This window comes from Phaenicophaeus curvirostris, chromosome 1 (assembly GCF_032191515.1).
Source record: "Phaenicophaeus curvirostris isolate KB17595 chromosome 1, BPBGC_Pcur_1.0, whole genome shotgun sequence".
Taxonomy (NCBI): Eukaryota; Metazoa; Chordata; class Aves; order Cuculiformes; family Cuculidae; genus Phaenicophaeus; species Phaenicophaeus curvirostris.
This window is the reverse complement of record NC_091392.1, coordinates 197,625,764-197,645,219: the sequence shown is the minus strand read 5'-3', so window position 1 is coordinate 197,645,219 and position 19,456 is coordinate 197,625,764. Positions and strand designations below refer to the sequence as shown.

Genomic DNA, 19,456 nt, shown 5'->3' with positions numbered 1-19,456 from the left:
TCCTTGCACAAAATGAGAGGAAGCCTTTGGAGAACAGGCCTTATGAGGAACGGCTGAGAGAGCTTGGGTTGTTTAGCCTGGGGAAGAGGAGGCTGAGGGGTGACCTCATTGCTCTCTACAACTACCTGAAAGGAGGTTGTAGAGAGGAGGGTGCTGGCCCATTCTCCCAAGTGACAGGGGACAGGACAAGAGGGAATGGCCTCAAGCTCCGCCAGGGGAGGTTTAGGCTGAACATTAGGAAAAAAATTTTTCACGGAAAGGGTCATTGGGCACTGGAACAGGCTGCCCAGGGAGGTGGTTGATTCACCTTCCCTGGAGGTGTTTAAGGCACGGGTGGACGAGGTGCTGAGGGGCATGGTTTAGTGTTTGATAGGAATGGTTGGACTTGATGATCCGGTGGGTCTCTTCCAACCTGGTTATTCTATGATTCTATGATTCTATGAAATGCTCCATTTCATCATTTACATATTTATGAGGATTAATAAGGATTATGACATCTTCAGGTTCCAGGTCAATCAGGCAAAGGATGCCTCTGACACTGACTATTCTGTCAGTTAAGTAAGGGCAATGCCTGACCTGGATTGGAGAATCAGGCATGAAGCAACTCAGACCACATAGACAGCTGTACCCAAAGACTCAGCAGGAGCATCATGACAAATCCTAAGCTTCATTCTTCTGGAATATGCCCAAAGGAGGTCCACTGACTGCAGCTGAGCAATATTAGATCAGAACCAATATAAATTGGATTGGTCTTACAACTTTTGCTCAACGTGGACTTCAGATGCTTTCAGATGCTTTGTCTAGCACGTGTCCAAGGGGAAGAGCCAGCACACTGGCAGACTGGGGAGTACCGTGGGTTGTGATGTGTAAGGTAGATACAAGCTAATCAAATCACCCCTTCTGTGCCCCACCACCCACTAAAAGAGCAAGCCTGTGGAGCAACAGAAGACCTCTAGACTCAGGCATTCTGAATGTGATGATGTAACAGCACAGTCAAAACTTACCATCTGAGTAAGGAGCACCTTCTGAGAGCTTGCTGAAGCTTACACCATGGGCCATAATGCTGTAGCTCCTTTTGGCTTTGTTGGCAAAAGTAACTAGCACTGTGTCTCCCACTTCAGCTTTTATAACAGGGCCTTAAAAAGAGAGTGAGGGAAGGTATTAGAATAACTCCCTTCTAATTTATTTCCATCTAAACGAAGGAGGGCTGACTGGCAGCTGCATGTACAAAATTCCCCACTGGATCCAAGCAGATCCGCATTCAAGCCCAATGTAATGACAGGAGGGAAAAATATTCACTGTACCAAGTATTCCCAGGTGCTTCATGTCCTCTGACCGAATCTTCTTCTTACTGAACGTTGCATCAGTATATTCCACATAGAGAACTTTCCAGTATTGCCCTCCTATTCTGTCACTCCCTTGTGTGAAATATATTGCAGATTCACTATGGAATTAGCAAATCAGGCTGGTTAAACAGTTGGAGATTCAGGCAGAACCCTTCATTTCTGATACAGTTATTACTCCAGACACAGGAGAAATGACCCCTCAAGTTACTAGTTTGCATACGCTCTTCTAGTAGGCAAAGGGAGATATTGCTGTTCTGAGCTACAGTTATAAATTAGTTTACAAATGGGCAAATTGTGCATTAGGATTACAATTCTAAATACAAATTGTGCATTAGAATTCTAATTACAAATTGTGCATTAGAACTCCATGTGTTTAACCTCAATTTACTTAGGGAGACACCTATGTCACCTTACCTCTAACTACCTTAGGGAAAGACCTGTGCCATTACCTGTGCACAATGCATCTCTAATCTTGGCAGGTGCTGTAATACAATTCATCTTTATTAGTAATAACAAAGGGGAAAGGTCTACGATTATGTCGCCTTTGAGATACACCAATTGTAAGTGTGAAAGCTGCCTGAGGAGTCTTGAGGTAGGGTCATTAACTCTGTTGAACTTTGCATGCCTCACCAGGCATCACTTTCTCCTTGGACTTAATGGAACAAAATAAGTGCTTTAAGAAGGCAACTCCAAGCATCACAGTTATGAATCTAACTTACAACAATGTTGTTTAAATTCATTCCTCCCTGCCCCTTTCAATAAAAACTAATAACAGCGAAGGACCCAGCCCTGGTAAATCACTGGGTAAGTCTCACCCAGACTCCTGAAATTAAAGCACAACAGGAGAGGACAAGAAACCTTACCTGCCAGTGGAGTTTAAACCCTGTCCAGTGAATTTATCATAACCATCAGGTCCATAATTCCAGAGCACTTCTTCAGCAGCAATATAATATCTTCTCTTTTGACTGAGTGGCAAAGGCTGTGACAGGTTTTTTTTACAGATCTGAACATCGTATAGTGCCTCCATGCCACCTGAGAGGAGAAAGAGTTTGGAGACAATCCTTGGCCTGCTGCATAGTCAGCAATCTCATGGATACAAATGCACATTCAAAACTCTGTACGAGCTATGTTGTTTGAAAACAATTACTAGAGTATATTTCCATTTTTAAAGAATTCTTCTGCCTACACTGAGCCAGACATTGGCACCCTTCTCTTGCAAGGTGGTAAACCACCCCACAGGTGAAACCTACTGCCATTGTTGACACCCTTCAGTAGGCTTATTTATTCAATTCCTTAATTTGTGTAAGGATAGCAGAATGCTTTTAGGGGCAAGAGTGCCTCCTGAAGTGTGCAAAATGGCATGACCTCCCCTTGACTTTCATTAAAATTGAGAGGCTGGTTATTACCACACTAAAGATATTTGTTGCTTGCCAGAATCAAGTCTATTTTGTGTAATGCAAATCTTATTGAAATCAATGTGCAACTTCTTAAAAGAAAAAAATGTCCCAGCTTGTGAATATCTCTGATATGATAATTATATATTGCCTGCTGTCATAAAACCTAGTTTACGATACATACTTCTGGGCTCTCACATAATACAAATTTCACAACATCATCTTCAAATTCCTCCAAGGTTTATGAAAACACTGCCAGTTTTCATCAGATTTCTGTAAAAGATAAAGCTCTGAAGTGTTCAGCTGGCATGGTTCTTTAAGTGTAAGTACTTCTCTACAACAAAACGCAATGATGAAGGCTCTTCTCATTGCTCATCAAAATCTCTGTTTTGCATAGGAAGTGAGGTGTCAGCACTGGGTCTAGCAAGCCTTTCTCATATGAGTTACACAGCTAAGTCACTTGTAGTAGCTGAAGATTTGGCCCAATGCACACAGTTTCCACTGATGACTAAATGCATATTCATGATGTTTATCTGGTGAAATAGTTTCAAAGTGTTCAGTTAGTCACATTAAAGTGTCAAATCCTGCTTCCCCTGGAAACACCTCTCAGTTTTCTTTTCCAAGCAAAACAGAGGCTGGAACTTCTGCATCTAAAAGCATCTGGGAGATGTATAGCACCGTACCTCGTAAGTGCTCATTAACCTGGCACGTTATCAGCCACCTCCCGGGGCTCCCAGGAGTCATCTCTGCTGTGATGAACGTTGCTGGGAACAGACCGACGACATCTGCCCTCTGGTCTCTGTTAGTGAACGTGTGGCCGTAGAAATACGCAGCGTGGATATCTATCTCGCTTCCCATGCCAAATAGGTGCCAGGACATGGAAGTGTCAGCACACATCTCCAGGCCAGGGAGATTGCCATAAATATAACCGTTAATAGCTAAAAACAAAAGTATGAGATTTTATGAGAGATGAAACAGAAGTGCCAAGTGCCTCTGACCCATTTCTAAGTGTGAACCTTTCCTGGCCCAGAAAAGAAACTGTCTCAGTGTCTACACTGAATAAAGCCCTCACAGGCTCCTTGATGAACAATAATATTTTTAAACAGCCAGCTTGTAGCGCTGGTTGATCAAATGGCTTAAATTCTCTGCTTGGGTTTGTGAAAAATTTCCTAGGTGATATCCAGGTATTGCAAAGGACAAATCATCACCAAAAATGCCTGATAATGAGATTAACTTTTTCTGCAGCTATTTAGCATGTCTGAAACCTATTGCCTCTTATTCTGAGTCATAAATATACCATTTTATGCCAAGCTTAAGCAATTTAGATTTGAAAATGTTGGTATCAGTCAAATCAGTCTAGTCACCTCTCTCTTCCTCAGCTTCCACATCTGACAATACGTCAGAACACTATAGAATTAGATTCATATTTTGCAAAATACTTTAGCTCCTAGGCTCCATGGAACAATCAAAACACAGAGAAATACCTGGATTTAACTTCTTACAGCAGATCTCCAAATGGTACAAAATACTATTGGCCAATAGATCTCTAAAAAGCAGGAGTGGTTGTTACCAGCCAGCCCACCATCCATAAGACCCTTTAAGAAATGCTGGATTCTTTCAATATTCACATTTCAAAGTGCTCTGCAGCCTTCTTTTCACTATTCACAGCTGGTCAAACAGTTACTAAATGGCTTAAATGCTAAACAAGTGGCATAGCTGGCTATGAAAGCCAAACCACCTTTCTGCAAAACAGTGTGTGTTTTGCTGTATTTAGGGAGAGGCTTTTTTTTTATCAACCCTGACCCATTTCATGTTAACACAGATAAAGGAAAGATATCACAAGGGACAGAAAATCCTACTGAAGCAAAAAGAGCCTGATCACTGCTGTCAACATTTGTTCAAGAGTCTTGCTCACCATGCATTCGGTTGCTGGTCCGGAAACCTTCATCCTCTTTGTCAACTGTGGCTGGTTCTAAGCAGAAGGTATTGATATTCTCATCGAGGTACCAGCTGAAGTTTTCATCTACAATGCTAAACATCAGGGCAAAAGCGTTAGCCGCACCAGTCCCTTCTATTGAGGTCTCATCTGCAGTTCCTAGATTGCAAACGAAAAGGAAAGTGCTAAAAAAACTTGGAGGGGAGTGAATTTAAAAGTGACAATAACTTTGGAGCACTCTAGGAAGTCTGGTGCTCTTCCTTGCTCTATAGGGCAGGATGAATCTCAGCTAATTTTGCTCTTCCAAGACATCTTCGCACACCCTCCCCCAGCCTTTGAATAGATCAGTTCTTCCAGAAGGCAGCTCATCTCATCTGAGTCAAGCCGATGTTTCAGGACCTCTTTGATTTGGCGTAAGCACAAGTAGCTGCCAAAATCTGTATTCTCATTCTCCCCACCATTGACCACTGCACCCAACCAAGACCTTTGGTCAGTATTAGCATCTACGTGCCTACACCGTGAGCCAGGTCAGGGGCCTGATCCAGCCAGAAACTAGTGACTTTTTGGTCAAGAATTAAGGAGAGGCAGGTGGTAGCCTGTGTTTCTGTGGCTCACTCTTTATGGACTAACAAGCAAACTTCAACAATTATCTAGGACAAGATACTTAAATTTAAAAGGCCTGAAGGCAAGATGAATGCAATCTATTCTGGCTAAGTTCAATAGCATCATCTCAGTGACCATTTAGAGAACAACTTTAGACTATAGAACTGGCAATATTGAGTTGTCTATTATTAGCTGTTGGCAGGTCTAGACTTCATCTAATTATTCGGTCTACTTCTGAACTCTTGAAAACTGTTGCTTTCCCTGTATCCCCTGGGAGGATTCCCCAGAGCCTTGCTGTCAGTTCTGTAAGAAGCCACCCACTCTTCTTGGCTGGAGAACTAGAGCAGTAGCATTATGTAGATGATTCAAGGCCAAACATGCAGATAACCTTGCCTCTCAGGCTAGGATTGTTTTGTATGTCTTGTCTCCTAGCTTCATGTATTGTCCCATAGTTATCAGCTCAGTTTCATGTATACAGACAGTTCTTCAGATTTCAAAGTCTTCCCAGGAGAAAAAATGTCTAAGGCATTTTAATTTGTGGTTTAAGCTGGAGACCAGGCCTGCCCTTTCCACACAGAAGCCTTTTCCTTCTTCACATATAAACTCTGCTTCACTTACGTATTCTATATATAAAATAAGGGCTGGTTTTGTACTCCAGAAGGTATTGGGAAGAGGTCACAGATTTGCACATGTCTTAGGGGGAGAGGATGTGATGCCTGGATTGATAGAGGGTTGAGAGTTGGTACAAGGTCCCTTATAGCTCCGGTACAAAGTTAGCAGACTTATACTAAGTATAAGGGACAGGGTGACACCTCAGCTGCTCAGCACACATTCCCATATGGTTGTGAGGCACAACTTGAGAGTAAGAATAAGTATATAATCCATATGGGAAAAAATTACGGAGAATATTTGGGTTTCAAATATGGAAATGCCAGTGCTAATGTCACCCACCCAGCCCTAATTTCATGTCTGGAGCAATGAGTCCTTTGCTCATTCTGAATTGACACTAATTTGAGAACATTTATTTTTGGTCTCAGCAATGACTGGCTGGCCACAGATCACGCTGTAGTTCCTCTACCAGCCAACACAAATCTCTTGTGAAACCAAAGGGGAGCGGGAAGGGGGTTGTCCCAGAGCTACAATACCTACCCTGGGGTGCTCCTGGAATGGCCCAGCTATTCCTTGCCCCCTTTTATGGGCTATGTAGGGATAGACTCTAGACCATCATGTTTATACCTGTAAGCAAAAATGACTGTTAAGATGCCAAGCTTGGCAGAGGGGCTTGTTTTATGAGTATTTCTAGCTCAGTACCTTTTTTACAAACTAGGAGTGGGCCAATTAAACCAGATGCGATATCTCTTGGTGTGTCAATGTGAGAATGGTAAATCCAAGTCAAGCAGTTTGAGTCTGCCGAAGTTGGGGAATAGTCTTTCCTTACTGGCCACGTGTATGTATAATTTCCACCAGGAACCACAAAGTCGTCCTCTTTGCTTTTACCGCCAGTTCCATCAGGGTAAAGTGCTCCTAACACATTAAAAGGAAAAAGGAAGCTTTTAGTTCTCCCTTAACTGCTTTCCTTAAATAAATGTGCAATTTCTTCTATTTTAGCAGATATTTAACAATAGTAACAACACTCACAAACATAAACACTAAGAAATCATGAAAAAATTCAGAAGTTCTGGCACAACAGTAAAAAACAATTTAGAGTTAAAATCCTTCATTTTTCAGTAGATGGAGCTTATAGGATACATTAATAGGTTCTAGCTTTTCCTTGACTTTTTACTCTCATCAGTCATCTACACATTTTATCAGCTAATATCTATATCTTCTCACAGAAAAATGATGAGAATAATGAATGTAGGCAAATATATACAGGCATCTAACCAAACCACACATGGATAGGGTTTGGGTTCTGAAAATTAAATTATGCTCCTTATAGCCCTATAGAGAGGAAAACAATTGCTTACAAGAACTCCAACCATTCAAACAGACTGGAAGTAGAAGGAAGGAAGAAAGATGCTTCAGTGACTTATAATGCAGGAATACATTCAGGAACAAAGATCCACCTAACCTGTTTCAGTGCTGGATTTATCCCAGGCACTGAAGCTTTGTGGCAAAAAGTTTTAAGAGATGAGGCTGTTCTTGATCTTAGTCATCAGTTGAAATTATTGATGAGTTCATGAGAGGGTGATCTAAAGTGCCCTGATGTCAATGGCCAGAACAACAAATACTTGGACAAACTTTTGGACATTACATTAGCTACTCCAGGGGGAAAGGAGAGGAAAAGAGAAAAGAGAAAGGTCAATCTAGCTTTTACCTTCAGAGTCCTTGTCATAGAAGACCCCATGTGGATGCACAGAGTATGGGCGGGAAGCAAAGTTCTTTAGGTGGACTATAAAGACATCTTCTTCTTCTGCTTTCAGAACTGGCCCAAGGAACCCCAGCCAGGCCGCTTTGGGGATCTCCTGGGAGTACGTGTCATCTGTGAATTGCCTAAAAATAGCCTTTTTGTACACACGTCCTATCCGGTTGGCTCCTCTGGTTGCATATATACTTGCAAACCTGGTGTTGGGAAAGGGCAATGATTTAAAGACAGAAAAACACCTCCTTTAAGAGCTGATATATAACACTGCAGAAAACTAGTTCCCTGGGACATATCATATAGCTAGTGGAATAAAGACTGAAGAGTAAATCTGGACCAAGCCTCTTTCTGTGTGGTAACAGACTTGCAGGTCTGGTCTTTAGCACAATTACTATAAGTCTTTACTCGAGGACTAGCCACTCAGGCCTTTTTTTGTCTAGTTTTAGCACCTTTTCCCTCTTTTGAAGGTTTCAGCCTCACATCTGAAAGCATGACTGTTCAGAACAAAAAGAAAACCAAATCAAGTTTTTTATAACGCCCATAGGCGTGATTGTAATCAACTAGTTTGGCACCCTAGAAGAGTAGCATGATTTTTTTTTTTTTGTATTAAATGTATAGTTTCTACATTCCAGAGCCTACTTTTATAGCAACTTCAAGTGATGGAGAATCCACCATATAGTCAGTGGTTGACATATTATAGCTATTAAATACCCGTTCCTTGCATTGCATCTGTAGTCTGATATCATATAGCTCCACACTCCAACCGCTGGTCCCCATCAAGCTTGCTCTTAGATCAAAGAGGCCACATACCATCAAGAGCTGCTGTTCTATGCAGGCACTTACATAAGTTTTAATTAATTGACTAAATTGTATCCTACCATTCTTCTGGACAAACCAAGTACAGTGGTATTCATTGTGCCATGAATCTTTCCTGAAGCTCTTTTCTGAAAGCCTTCCAATAGTTATCTATCTTTTTGAAGGCAGAACACAAGAACTTCACATGATACACATGTAACATTCTCGTTATAGTATTTCTCACACAACTGGGAATTATTTTTTGCCATTTTTAACTGTAACATCATATTGGAAACCCATGTTCACCACATGTATTATGATATTAAATCTTTTTTACTTTTTTCCAGGTTACAGCTGATAAGTGTGATGAACATTCTTCATCCGTAAGTAACTCAGATGGTACAGAAATGACCACCCTTTGCCACAAAATCAGCAGTGGACTGTGTGACGAATTTCACCATAGCTGGCTGTTCCATGAGTTTTTGCATCCCTGAAGATTGTTTGAATTGCCATGCTTCATAACAAATTCATTAAAAAAAAAAAAAACTGAACTAAGTTTTCCTGGAGTATCACTGGCAGAAATACAGCAACTCCGTATTTATAATGCGATTTGTTGGCTGGCCAGTTCACCTGAGACTGCATTTTGTATTGGTGTGAAGTGACAGGGCCTGATTGACAGGCTTGAAATGATATGGGTGATGATTCCTATTGCACTGTTATGTGTACTATTTAATCTGTAACTTTTCACATTGCTTTTATTGGTGGAATTGTGCTGTGCTATTCTTAACGCATAAGAGTGTGAGAAAGTGTTTTTTTATCAGTGTGATTGTGCTGTGCTATTCTTGGTGCAAGAAAGCATGAAAAAGAGAGGCAGTAAGCAGCTGGGGCCAGAGACTCTGTATTTTTGGGGTGATAGAAGTTGCTTGTTCAATGGTATAAAAGCTAAGCCCCTCGCAGCAATGTATGGGGAGACCTCACCCACAAGTGGACACTCTGCATGGGGTTCCCAATTGCTAATATAGCCTCTTCAAATCCTTGCTGCAAAAAAGAAAGGGCCTCCCCCAGGGACTGTGGATATGGAGAATGATAAGAAAGTAATTCATGTATCTTTCTTAATCACTGTAGTTATTCTCTTACGATAATCATTAGTAGTATTGCCTTTACAAGCTGTTGCTGTTAACTTGTTGTTTGCTACTAATAATGCGTTCTCTTTCTTCCTGTAGTAACTTGAGTAAAATCTTATTTCACAGAGTATTTAAGAGCTTGGGCTTTTGTGATGATTTTTTTCTAAAAGCTCCTTTATTTCACAGAGTTTGGGCCTCTACAATGATTTTTGCTAAAAGCCCTCTTTGTGGTAAATCATGGTGCTGTTGTGCAATGCCAGCAACCTCTGTGCTGGATGTCACATGAGTTGAAAGGTGTGATTTGCTATAATTTCCTTGCCATAAGATTCATTGTTCCCCTTTTCAAGCAATCTCTGCTTGACACCATAATTCACAACATCCCCTATCTGTGGCCATTACACCTCTGTGGCCACTGTCTAGACCAGATCCCTGAAATGATCCATACTTCTTCTCCCAAGTAACAAGTGATAGGATAAGAGGAAAAGTCATGAAGTTGCACCAAGGAGGTTTATATTGGATATTGGATAAAATTTCTTTACTGAAAGAGTGGTCAAGCACTGGGACAGGCTGCCCAGGGAAGCAGTGGAGTCTCCATCCCTGGAGGTGTTCAAAAAGCAAATAGATATGGCACTTTGGGACAGGGTTTAGTGGTGGTGGGCTGATGGCTGGACTCCGTGATCTTAGAGGTCTTTTCCAACCTTGAGGACTCTATGATTCTATGGTATAAAAGACTCCAAAAAGAATGCTTTTTCATTTGAAAAATATGCTGTATAACAAGCCAAGGGCTATTTTGGCACAAATGAAAAAGTAGTAAGTGATCTTGCTGTGGCGGAAATGGTTGCCTAGGATGGAGAGGAAGGGAGAGAAGCTTCTCTGTCTGCTTCTCCATAGAATAGCGTACATCTGATAAACACGCCCCAAAAGTGTAGTTAAGGAATGAGTTGCCAAGAAGTCTGGGTTTTCAGTGAATTAACAGGTCATAGAATCATAGAATCATAGAATAACCAGGTTGGAAGAGACCCACAGGATCATCAAGTCCAACCATTCCTATCAAACACTAAACCATGCCCCTTAGCACCTCGTCCACCCGTGCCTTAAACACCTCCAGGGAAGGTGAATCAACCACCTCCCTGGGCAGCCTGTTCCAGTGCCCAATGACCCTTTCTGTGAAAAATTTTTTTCCTAATGTTCAGCCTAAACCTCCCCTGGAGGAGCTTGAGGCCATTCCCCCTTGTCCTGTCCCCTGTCACTTGGGAGAAGAGGCCAGCACCCTCCTCTCCACAACCTCCTTTCAGGTAGTTGTAGAGAGCAATGAGGTCTCCCCTCAGCCTCCTCTTCTCCAGGCTAAACAACCCCAGCTCTCTCAGCCGCTCCTCATAAGGCCTGTTCTCCAGCCCCCTCACCAGCTTTGTTGCTCTTCTCTGGACTCGCTCCAGAGCCTCAACATCCTTCTTGTGGTGAGGGGCCCAGAACTGAACACAGGATTCAAGGAGCGGTCTCACCAGTGCCGAGTACAGAGGGAGAATAACCTCCCTGGACCTGCTGGTCACACCGTTTCTGATACAAGCCAAGATGCCATTGGCCTTCTTGGCCACCTGGGCACACTGCTGGCTCATGGTCAGTCGCTGTCAACCAACACCCCCAGGTCCCTCTCCTCCAGGCAGCTTTCTAGACAGACTTCTCCTAGTCTGTAGCACTGCATGGGGTTGTTGTGTCTGTGGTAACTGTGTGTGCACAGCAAGACCTGGCAAGTTGAGCTGTGCTCACCGAGAAGACACTTTGCACTGCCTAGAGGGAGGAGCTGCCTCCAGGGACATTACCGCAGAGCAGCAGGTGGTGTCAGTAGAACTGCAGTGTAAATGCACCTGCTTCCTTACCTCATGACAATGCATTCACGCGGCTATGCCCTAATTCAAATTTAAAAGAGATTTTTAAATTGATTTTTTAAGTCATTTTCTCTAGGAAAAAAAAAATTCTTTTCAGCAGAATGTTTTCAACAATTTTTTTCCTATTTCATCAGCCACCAAGTGTTTTAAATGAGGCTGTAGTGGTGCTGTGCTTTCCTCACGATGACAGTGCTCTTATGCCCCTGGTTTTCTGACTAAACAACATTTCACTCTCCCATAACTTCACTCCACCAGTATACTGTCTCTCCTGCACCATGAGAACCGTGCTCCAGAAAATTGCACACTTTTCGATCAGAGTTTGAAAATAGTGTCATAAGCTTAACTCCTGTAAATGCATAGAGTGGGGATCCTAAAAAGCAGTTAGGTATTGAGATTCAAAAAATCATCCTGCGAAAACCCTTAGGCTGAGGCACCAGAGACTTCCTGAGTGCCTAGAGCCTTGCTGTATCATCTCTGTTGGCTAGGTCTGCGCCTGTCTCCTACTTAAAGCCATCTAGGAATTAGGAGAAAAAGCCCTTTTAAGCCAGTTTTCTGAAAGGAGGCCTATTGAAATCATCCACTCAGAGCTGCAGAGCCCACTGCCTCTGCAATGGGTACCAACCGCAGCCTGTCACGATGTAGGTGATTCTCTTCTCTGCAGGGCAATGCAAGAGCCATCGAGCTAGAAAGGGATCACAGCATGGAAGGAGCAATCTGGCCCCTTGGCCTTGGTTAATTGTGGGCTTTGTTTAATCATTGTCTAAAAGAAAACAACCAATCATCCCTGGGAGACGAAAACTTACATGCCACTGATGTCCTTGCTTTTATGTTACAGACTCAGACTCTTTGATCACTTCCTTTCCTTCTAGACTCACACTCTCCAAAGGGCAGAAGAGTTTCCTACTCAAAATTCCCTGATGTTTGGAGTGTTTTGGAGTGTAGATGCTTCAGCCTCACTCCTCCAACTGTCTAGGAGGGGCAAAGCCCAGCTCTTCAGTCTATACAGAGGCATACATTTTCAATATGTCCCTTTGGTCACCCTCAGCACTCATGAACAGAGCACACTGGTTGTTATGAGTCCCACTCTAGGTGTCCAGGCTTCACCATTTCATTCAGAAGGACTTTTGCGTGCCCACCTCAGCCTTACAAGTGGCTAATATCTCTGTGCCTCTTTACAAATGTTCCTGTGCTGCACATTGCAGTGCCCAAAGTCCTTTGCAGAAAGACTGTCTGCACTGGAGCTAATGGTGTTGGCCATAGGAAGCTCATAGAAAGGATACATTGGTGTGTGTGTTTTGTCTGCACTCTAAGATGCTTGAATCATGGACATGTGGACACACTTGTGAGGCTGGTACCTCTACACAACGTCACGATGCAGTCAGCAGGTGTGTTGGAAGGAGCTGGCACAGACTTGGTGCCACAGTTCCTGCTGTTCCAGCTGTGGGATGCAGAGGATTTCCCACCCTGTTCCTCTTCTTTCTTTCAGTTAGAACATCTTCTCAATGTTCCATGAAATCTCTGCTGCCAGTGCCATTTGTACCAACCTGTCTTCCACCCCATGGTTCCTTACTATCCGTCTCCAGAGTCCCTCAGAGATTTTCTTGGTGTCAGGTTAGGGTCCTGGTGACCTCTCATCTCCTGTCTTTGACAACAGTTCCCAAACACCGTTCTTTGTCTTCTTTTGATGATGTCTGCTTCCTTGGGAAACACTTCACCTTTTCAATTGCTGAGTTAAACATCCCCCTCAACTGCATCTCCTGTTTCATTGTTTCCCATCCAATGACTTTCCAAAATTTTACTGTGGTGATGGCTTCTCCAAATGCTGCAATGGTTAAACACATACTATTCTCAGAATCTGCCCCTGTTTTCCTCTTCCAATAGTCACAATGTCCTTATTTTACTGGACACTCTCTGTCAAAGTGTCTCCTATCTCTCTTTCCTGTCTTGTTACAAGAAGGCAAGCCTTCTCCCTGCTTCTTCATGCTCCTCTGCTCATTTCAAATCTCTTCATCTGCCTGGTAGCTTCATGATATTGCTGTCTGAACCTCTTCCATCCTTCCATACACCCTTGTGTGGTTGTAGGAGCTCCTCTTGTAAATCTTGACTGTCTCCTTCCAACTCAATTGTCATTGAGTTGAGTGTCATTGTCACTCAAATGATCAGCCAGTCCCACTGCTTTTAGGAAAAGGGTATCCTCCATCTCCTGGACTCATGCAGATTTCCTAAATTCCCTTGGAAAGTCTTCAGCCACAATAAGTCCTTCCCTTTTCTCCTCCAGTCAGGTCAGTCTTGAGTCTTTACATAAAGGTAAGCAGGTTTGTCAATTAGAGCATTAAAAAAACATGTTTAGACTAGGAAAACCATGCAAACCTTTCCTTACTTTGCTTTACTTTATTGCTAGTTGACCATTCCCACCAGTTCTTAAGCTCCAAATAATGTTGGCAGTGCACATGAGTGGGACAAGGAGCTATTAATAGAGAATGAACTCTAATTTCTTTAAATTAGGATTAACATAATTACAGCCATCCATCCCTCTGCAATGATGAGCACTACAGCTCTCCCAAATGAAAGAGTAAAACAGGAGTTTCATGTAGACTGTACTTCAAATCAAGACTAGACATGCAGATAATCTGCCATCTGAGGGTAGGACCATGAGTTAGATGTAATTTCTGCACCTATTTATTTTATCACACAGGAGTATTTTACCAAGATTTTTACCACCTTTATGTTAACTTTGATTGTAAGAAAGAGATAAAACTTGCATGGGTTAGTTTTTCCAAGAGGTCCTTACATGAATACTGTGTTACAGTGTACAGTAAGAAACAGAGAGAGGGCTACCTGGAGCCAGATCCCTTGCTACTTGAATTTTGAAGCCTGAGTTTACTCACCACTGTAATCACCCATGAAAAACTAGCACTTCAAATAACTACTAGATACGGAGTTCCCAGCCTTCTCCTGTGATAAACTTGCCCAGTAGTCACTGTACGTTCCCAGGTGCAGCCATAAATAGATGCAAACTAACTTTTAATACTATTGTTCCACTAAAATCCCACTTATTTTACACTCAACCATTTAAACAACTATCTTTATGGGCTTGTTCGCTAAAAACTGTTGCTGGTGAAACTTTCCTTACTCTCTACCCTCTTTGCACAAGTGTGCTTGGGTTTATAACACCTTTTTTCCTCGAGTTTCACATTTTTCCTCTGGCTGAAGTAAGCCAGGACAGTGCCCATGGCTCCAGGATGCTTCTGGGCCATGTAACCTGTTCAGCGTAGCCCTCTGCCAAATGATGACTCCTGTGCTAAGACCAGTGCAAGACCTGTGCTAGAGGGGTGGCCAGTGGAAAAGGACCAGTCATGCCAACTCATTTCTGGAGATGGTGCCCTGGCCACAGCATCAAATGATAAGATCGGTTGTGTGACCTCAAAAGAGGGAGACAAATTGCCCTCAAAGTATATCTTAGGCCCTTTCTGACCCACACAGGCAACTGAAGACGTCAATCAAACCCAGACAATCTTAGACAAAGCTCTGAAGTGTGGCTATAATAGTCTCTGCTCTAGGATAAATTGCTTCCACTGAAGGCAATAACAAAACTCCTCTCAGGCATCATTAGAGCCAGGATTTCACTTGGATGCCCTTTGATGTTGACCCTTCCCACAATGATCATCTGTGCTGATGCAATTGGGTCATTTGGCCGCATGGTGACTCAGCTATTAGTTTAGCATCTGTGACGACAGTTTCACTGTCATTTATCTGGGTGGGATCTCCTCATGAGCAAATTGCACAAACTGTGCTTGATGCTATAGTAACAAAAAAAGGCCTGTTAGTGTTGGTGGGTGCAAGACTTGGCCCATATAAATGTGGGATTGGAGGCCTAAAGAGAAGGGATGAGCATTACATCAGGCAAAACTTAAAAATATCTGCCACTAGCAGAGCAAGATTTAAGTGTCCATCATAAGAACTACCATCAAATTAATTTAAAGAGGTTATCAACCAAACTCTCATCCTGAGGGCTGAGCCACAATAGGGAGGGAAAGACTTATGTCTGTCAAGCCACAATACCTAGGGGTGTTTTTAATGTGAAAGGCCATTGTCTATGTGACCATTCAAGGGAGCAGTCCACGTCTGAGCTCATCTTCCTGCTACAGCAATGTTCTTGCCCTAACTCACTGAATCTCACTGGGATCTGCAGCACATCCAGCAGCAGTGACAGCACCTGGCACCCTGTGTCCAATCCACAATGGTTTAATGGTTCTTTCTCACCAGTTACATCGAGTGGGAGGGGATGCTGAACACATTCCCAGCTCACCTATACTCGGTGGCTGTAATTTGGATCTGTCCATGATTTCTAAAGTCCTGTGTGCTTCAGGAAATATCAGCTTAATTTTCAAAGGGAGAACTGAGAGTGAAATGTCTTAGTTTCATTTGTAACACTCCAAATAAATGGAACAGCTCAAGGCTCCAAATAGACAAGACAAATGGCAACAAATGTCAGAGGCAAACAGCAAAAATTGTGCAAATGCAGCGCTCTGTTAATGTAGCTATTCTTGTTGGTTGCTGATTTTTATTACGCTTTGTGTTGCTGCAGTGATCAGGAGCCAGCCTGCTACTTGAATGGGGCAAATATTTTGCTGTGCATCAGTGCTTCTTGTGCAAAGAGGGCTGCACTTGGGTTAATCAGCTCTGATGAGAGGCAGCAGCCTTTTCAGCTCACACCCAGGAAGGTGCTGATGCAGCTCTAGGGCTCCTGGCTCAGGAGGCAACTTGCTCAGCACCAGCACAGGGGGATGGAGCCCAGTGGTCGCTCGCACCTGCAGCCAGAACCAGCTCACCTGATTCCTAGCCCCATGCCTCAGTTAGCCTAGACTCCTTTCTCCTCATTGCTGCTAAAACCTGAAGGCTGAGGAAGATATTGACCTTGGCACAGCAACATTGAAAATAATCTCTTAAATCTCACAATCTGATCCAGGTAACGTAATGCTTTTCGTTACATGCTTGCTGATTCAGCATTTTCATTAAGTAGTGAAGAATCAGTGGGTTTGATCATATCTCTGTGGGCTAGCTGGAATCAAAGAGAGCATTCCTTTATGTGTATGCACTAACTCTTTTAAAGATAATCAGTTTGTCTGCAACCTTTTTATCTTCACTTCCTTATCAATAAAACTGGGATAGAGCCCCATCAGACAGGTGCTGTGAGGATGTATCACAAGGTGAGAAGTGCAAGGCTCAGCAAGCCCAAGTTTTTCTGCTTGCAGAATGCAGCTGGCTTAAAATGTCCCTGCTTAGGAACTGAGCCTCAAATTTTGTTTACAGAACTAATTTTTTAATAAAATCCATAAGAACCAATTAATTAGCTGAAAAGTAACCCACTAGTATACTACTTTAAATTTGCATTAGAGGCTTTCCTAAAGAGGTAAAGAGTCAAAATAGCTATCACTGGTTCACAATTTAGACCACACGCTTACGCAGACACAGTATTATTCCAGAACATAGTGTTCTATTCTGGCTCAACTCAATATAGTTTGGAAATGGAGTCAACTAGTTACACAAATCACTTTATTATTCTGCACGTAGGGAGTTCATCACAAACAGCTCCCCAGCTTTGAATGTGTACCTTACAACCTTCTGTGGGTAAACCCTTTGGAATTAACATTCTGTAATTATTACATTACAACAATGACTGAAGACATAAGCTATCATCCCTCCCTGTCATGCCATGTAAAACACATCACGTTCATGTCACAGATTTTAAAATAAATGTGCCACTTGCTATTCAGGGAACAAAAAGTACAGGCAGCCTTAAAAGTACAATTTATAGAACAAATTCCAAGTGTCTCTATGGTATTGGGGTGGATTTACAGGTAATCACCCTTCAATTAATACTGAACTATTTTTAGTGAGAGGTCTTCTAGTTTAGGGAGTGGAGGAAGTTATCCTCTGCTAAAAAGAACAGGGAAGTGAGAATTTCAGGTGTTTAACACGACTGAAGAACAAACTTTCCAGCAAAGCCTGTTTTCATGGGCTAGAAACAAAATATAAACCTGAGTTCTACCTGTAAAGGTAACACCTGCTGACTGGGATGCTATCTCCAGTTGTTAAGAGCATAAGCATAAGTTTGTGTTGAAAAATAAAACTATTTCTTGCCTCCTTCTTATGGCAAAATGATTTCATTTATGAAATCCAGCTGAAAGTGATTCTACAATTACAAGCCACTAGAGAAAATTGCAGAAATGCTTGGATTTTCCTGAAAAGTCAGAAAGGACTTTTCCATTTCTAACCTTTGGGGCACAACAACAAGCTCCCAGTGTGCCCCCAGACCTGGTATGGTCACTGGGACCTCCTCACTCGCTCACAACTCCCATCCCAACCTCAAGCCTAGACTCAGCAGATGGAACTCCAATCTATGTTGAGTGTCAAAGATACCAATGAAATCTTAAAAGTATCCCCATGATGTTTGAAGCCCACACTGTACAGAGGCACCAAGGATCTGCGCCACCCTTGTCTGATGCCCGGCAGCCAACCCCAGCAGTGTGAACATAAGAACAGATGCCTGTTTCCCTCTGACCAAGGCACAATTCATTCACAGTGCTTATCTACACACTCCAGTTTCAGCGCAGCTGATCTACAGGACTTCAGTGTGACCATTCACTGTTGCACCTGTCTAAATAGATTTCCTAAATGTATGTCTCCATTTACACACATTGCAGGGATATACGCACCATCTACTTGTATCTCACTCATAGGTACTATACACTTCTGAATTTTACAGTATCACACCTACCCCCTAACATTTATTGTCTCACAGCAGCAAACTCAAAAACTTTTGCCAAACAGGCTTCTATGCCTTATTGCAAAGTGATGTGCTTGATTATGGCCAAGTTGCAATCTGCCTGTGGACAAGAGCTCCCAGAAGTGCCTGCATCTCCATCACACACACACAGGGGATTTTGAACCAACTCTCTAACACTTTTTTAACAAGTATAAGTTCCTTAACATCACCTTCAAATACACACTATCACCTTGCTGAATCAATCACAACAGAAAAGAAGACAACCAAAGTCTGCTCTTGCTTTGAAGCTGAAATCTTGCCTATGGCAATATCATTGGAAGAAAAACAGGAAAAAAGGCCATCTTAAGAAATCTGCAGCAATATTAACCACTTGATTTTCTTTGGAGCTGCTGATACACCTCCAATTTATCAGAGATCCCAGTTACTTACTTGTCTTCTAAGAGGCTTTGTCCAGTGATCAGGTTTTTCCCAGATGGTGCATAGTCCCAGTTCTCTTCCACAATACCAAGGTAATAGATTCTGGTCTTTGCTTCCACCACTGCAAACAGCCAGAGGAACCCAAGAGCACAAAGGCAACCACCACATTGTGTGGGAGGCATTTGTAGTTGTGATTGTGAGGCTGGCAGCGGGCAGCCAGCAGCAGGATGCACCGCAGAGAGCTCACCCCTCCCTCCCTACTCTTGACAAGTTATAAGTAAGGAATGGACAGAGCGAAGCTCCTCCTTTTCAGCAGGTAGGACTGGGATAGGTAGAAAGCCCAGCTATGCAGAGCAGGTCTAGGGAGGAGGTTGCTGCCATGGCAGGATCTTTGCCAATCCTTCTGTGAGTGCAGAAATTGCTCACTTACCTGTCCAGACTAGAGCCAGTTAGTGTTTTCTGGAAGTTTGGATGGGGTTTTGTTCTCCCTTTTCCACTTTAGGTGGTATGGCATATTGGAGCACCTTTTTATTAGTCTTTTGACCATCCTTGTCAGTACCTGGTGTGGGTTTTTTAGCTTTAATTTATCTCCTTTATCAAGTCTGAGATATCTGAAGCTAGCATCTTGCTACTTTCATAGCTTTTTTCCAGTGGCATAGTACTAGTTTACAATCCAGCATTACCAGAGAGAGAATCCTCCCATACCTCTTCAATTTCCAGGCTTTTCTGACCCATTTATTAAGATGGCAAGTGATATGAATGTATTCCATTTTAGAGTACCCAAAATCAGGCCTCTTTTTACA

The 19,456-nt window shown here is 42.7% G+C and overlaps 1 protein-coding gene across 1 annotated transcript in view; it reads right to left on the bottom strand.

The window, feature by feature from the left end:
* HEPHL1 (hephaestin like 1) overlaps positions 1-18,905 on the bottom strand; it is a 38,267-nt gene extending 19,362 nt beyond the window's left edge. Inside the window, exons 1-8 of the mRNA XM_069883427.1 lie at positions 18,666-18,905; positions 7,597-7,841; positions 6,591-6,803; positions 4,656-4,835; positions 3,424-3,678; positions 2,210-2,378; positions 1,305-1,444; positions 1,005-1,136 (exon numbers count right to left, since the gene is read on the bottom strand). Of these exons, the coding sequence (XP_069739528.1) occupies positions 1,005-1,136; positions 1,305-1,444; positions 2,210-2,378; positions 3,424-3,678; positions 4,656-4,835; positions 6,591-6,803; positions 7,597-7,841; positions 18,666-18,835 (1,504 nt within the window). The 5' untranslated portion in view covers positions 18,836-18,905. The remainder of the gene's footprint in view (positions 1-1,004; positions 1,137-1,304; positions 1,445-2,209; positions 2,379-3,423; positions 3,679-4,655; positions 4,836-6,590; positions 6,804-7,596; positions 7,842-18,665) is intronic.
* Between the last annotated feature and the right edge of the window lie 551 nt (positions 18,906-19,456).